This window comes from Dysidea avara, chromosome 9, assembly GCF_963678975.1.
Source record: "Dysidea avara chromosome 9, odDysAvar1.4, whole genome shotgun sequence".
Classification (NCBI taxonomy): domain Eukaryota; kingdom Metazoa; phylum Porifera; class Demospongiae; order Dictyoceratida; family Dysideidae; genus Dysidea; species Dysidea avara.
The window spans coordinates 21568066-21571693 of NC_089280.1; the positions used below are offsets into that span (position 1 = coordinate 21568066).

Sequence of the window (3628 nt, forward strand, 5' to 3'; positions counted from 1 at the left end):
ATAATGGCTCAAATACTGAGTATAGACTAGGAATTAATGTATCCTGCCTTATATTTTGTGTGTGTACAAATGAATCAGGATGAAAATACAGTCTTTATCATAGATTACAAAATTAATATTGCTTTAACATATCTAATGGGTTAGCCTTTTAAACCAAGGAGTCTCTGTTAGCTTACTACACTAATGTGCCAATTAACTTATAATCCATAAATGGATTTGGAAAAAAGTACACAAACTAGACATATTAAAAATTTAAAATTTAAAATAAGAAATAGGGATCGCTGAAAAAAGCCACAAAACAAGAAGGGATCGCTGGGGTGGTAATGTAAACCACAAATCCCTATTTTGACTCTCTATAAATGCTCCATTTGAGTATAAAAGGTCAAAATAGGGATTTGTGGTTTACATTACCACCCCAGCGGTCACTTCTTGTTTTGTGGCTTTTTTCAGCGATCCCTATTTCTTATTTTAAATTTTAAAGTTTTAATATGTCTAGTATAAGATGATTTGAATATTTCTGACTGTACAGGCGAACTTTCGCTCCATGCTCTTCTTGCAGGATGTTTTGCAATTGCAGCACTTCATTTCACTGTTTCAACTCCACAATTGGATAGTAGTTTTATAGTTAACTAAAGGCATAAACTGGTCTGATTAGCTATACCATTTACAATGATGACATTATTTCACACAACATGCCTGACCAACTGATGAGCTTACTTTTTTGTGTTGGCAGTTAATTAACAGATGTTTAGCCAAGTGTATTATATGATTTTTGAGTATTTTTTATAAACAGATCTGGTAACTATGGCTACATTCAAAACTCTTAAGGCAAGGCCTATATTACAGGTTTTGGCAATTGAATTCTTCCCCTTGGCAATTGAATTTGCCACTTTGGCATTAGAATTAGTCCGTAACAAGATTGGCAGCTGGAGAAAACATGAAAACAAGATGTAGCAGCTGCTACAAGACCAACATTCATGACTGTACTTCGCCATTAGCGATGGGTGTGGTCACTTGTAAACAAGCTAATTAACTTGACAGACAGCTATCAGCTTCACATACAACCACCTTCTAGTGTCTCAAACATAACTCTTCATGGCAAAAATGATTCACTTTGTGATGAGTGGTTGCTTTCTTGAAGTATGATGAATTCTTGTGCCAATGCGACGGATTCAATTGCCAAAGTGACAAATTCAATTGCCAAAATGATGAATTCAATTGCCAAGGGAATGAATAAGTGGTGACTTCAATTGCCAACTCCTTCCTCATACATGCAATAACCCACAGTACCCACAATAACCTGGAGAGGTGTAGCTGCCAATCGCGGCTACCAGTTCATACTATGAAACACACTAAACTGAACACACTTACAATACCAGAGCACATACAGTAGATAAAATTGTACAAGTTAGCATGATACCTATGAGGGTGGGGGCCTGCACAGTGCAGTTAATTTAGGAATCACTGTGCCCAAGTGAGACCAAGGGAAAAAACCGGACAGGCACTTTTTTTTTTTTTGCCTGCCCAGAAAAAACCATGTGCATACCACCCTCACAAACTGCATGAAAAAACCAATGTGTGCAAAACAAGGTCCATATCTTGATCACTGCTTCCGCCCTTGGTCATGGTCTGCCAATTAATGTGTCAGGAAAATCACACTGGGAGGGTGGGTGGGAAGGTAGCCTACACTCAAATGACAGCGTAGAATTGAAGACATGTGTTCACACATTATGATTTATATACCCCCTTGCACGTGCACATGCATTACGTATTCCGGAAAGAGGTTATTTTCCGTCTAATTCACAATGCTCAACCGACAGAAAATACACCTCCTTCCTCATACATGCAATAACCCACAGTACCCACAATAACCTGGAGAGGTGTAGCTGCCAATCGCGGCTACCAGTTCATACTATGAAACACACTAGAAGTTCAAAGAGCGGGACAAAGCATTAGGGTCACTAAATAAAAACTAAATACACTACAATCAACAATCAAACAAACAGTAAGGTAGCAAGCACATACCCTTCCAGTAACCATTACCATGTCATAGTCCTAGCTTTTTGGTGACCGATAGATGCTTCTCCAGTGTATCCTTAACATATCCGTCCTTCGCATTCTCAGACTTCCAACGGCCATGTCGCTTGAAGATCCTGTCTGGGACACCAGCTCTTGCTGCAGCTGTGGCTCCACCTGATCTGAGGCTGTGTGGGCTAAATTCAACTGGTGGGAATCCCAAATCCTTTAACTTCTGTTTGAGGAGCTCAGAGAACCTTGTGTAGGAGAACTTGCCTGTTGGTCTTAAGGCTTGCACCTTTCCACTTGTAATTCCCCGAAATAGGAATCCTTCAATGCCTTGTGAGATTCCCGCCTTCTCCATGTACCTCTCTAGCATGGCCACTGGGCATTGTGGGGACCCTGCTCGAGCAATGACTACTTCGTCTCCTTGTCTAAGTTGGTCACCCTTGCTTTCTGTAACTCTTATCTTCAAGTGGCTCGGATTAAACTCTATGTCGGATAGACGAATGTTGGACAGCTCGCTGTACCTGAACCAATTGAACACATAGCTGCCAGACGAACGCTGGCTAGGGATCCCTCTCTTAAAGCATCATCTGCAATGTTCTTCATCATATCTGTAGTAAATGGGGCCTTTTTGATAGTCAGCTTGGCTAGGGATCTCTTAAGTCCCTCCAATACAGATTGAACAAAGGGATCTGCTGTTGGTGATGATATACCTCCCATGGAATGAGCCCAAGCTATTCCATTTACCGCTTCCTCTACTGCTGCCTTTGAACCCTTAGCCTGCCCTAAGTGCTGCAGATACAGGGCCACATGTGTGGCGTTAGCAGGAAATACAGGCAATTTGTGCTCAGCTGCCCACAGCTTCCACCTCTTAAAGGCCCCTAAATACTTGGTTGTGGTAGCCTTAGACCGTAGGACAGTTGATGGTAGTGCTTTGGCAAGGTCCTGGAGCTTCTGATCCTCTAGGTTCCTTAGAATAGACCAATGACCTGCTGTCAATACATCGGTAAACCATCCCCCGTACTCGATCAGACTGGTTAAAACCATCCCCAGTACTCAAACTAGTTAAAGCATCCCCAGTACTCAGACTGGTTAAAAGCCAACCCCAGCACTCAGACTGGTAAAACACCTCCCCAGTACTCAGACTGGTTAAAGCTATCCCCAGTACTCAGACTAGTAAAACACATCACCAGTACTCAGACTGGTTAAAGCCATCCCCAGTACTCAGCCTAGTAAAACACATCCCCAGTACTCAAGACTGGTTAAAGCCATCTCCAGTACTAATTACTGGTAAAACACCTCCCCAGTACTCAGACTGGTAAACACATCCCCAGTACTCGGACTGGTTGAAGCCATCCCCAGTACTCAGACTGGTTAAAGCCAACCCCAGCACTCAGACTGGTAAACCTATCCCCAGTACTCAGACTGGTTAAAGCCATCCCCAGTATTCAGACTGGTAAAACACCTCCCCAGTACTCAGACTGGTTAAAGCCATCCCCAGTACTCAGACTGGTTAAAGCTATCCCCAGTACTCGAGACTGGTAAAACACATCCCCAGTACTCAGACTGGTTAAAGCTATCCCCAGTACTCGAGACTGGTAAAACA

The 3628-nt window shown here is 42.4% G+C and overlaps 1 protein-coding gene across 1 annotated transcript; it reads right to left on the minus strand.

Annotated features, from left to right (window-relative positions):
- Positions 1-2047: 2047 nt before the first annotated feature.
- LOC136267579 (integrase/recombinase xerD homolog) lies at positions 2048-3069 on the minus strand. Its single transcript, XM_066062739.1, has 2 exons — positions 2553-3069; positions 2048-2508 (listed from the first exon to the last, which is right to left on the minus strand). Exons 1-2 carry the CDS (start codon positions 3067-3069, stop codon positions 2048-2050), a joined length of 978 nt encoding a protein of 325 aa, XP_065918811.1.
- Between the last annotated feature and the right edge of the window lie 559 nt (positions 3070-3628).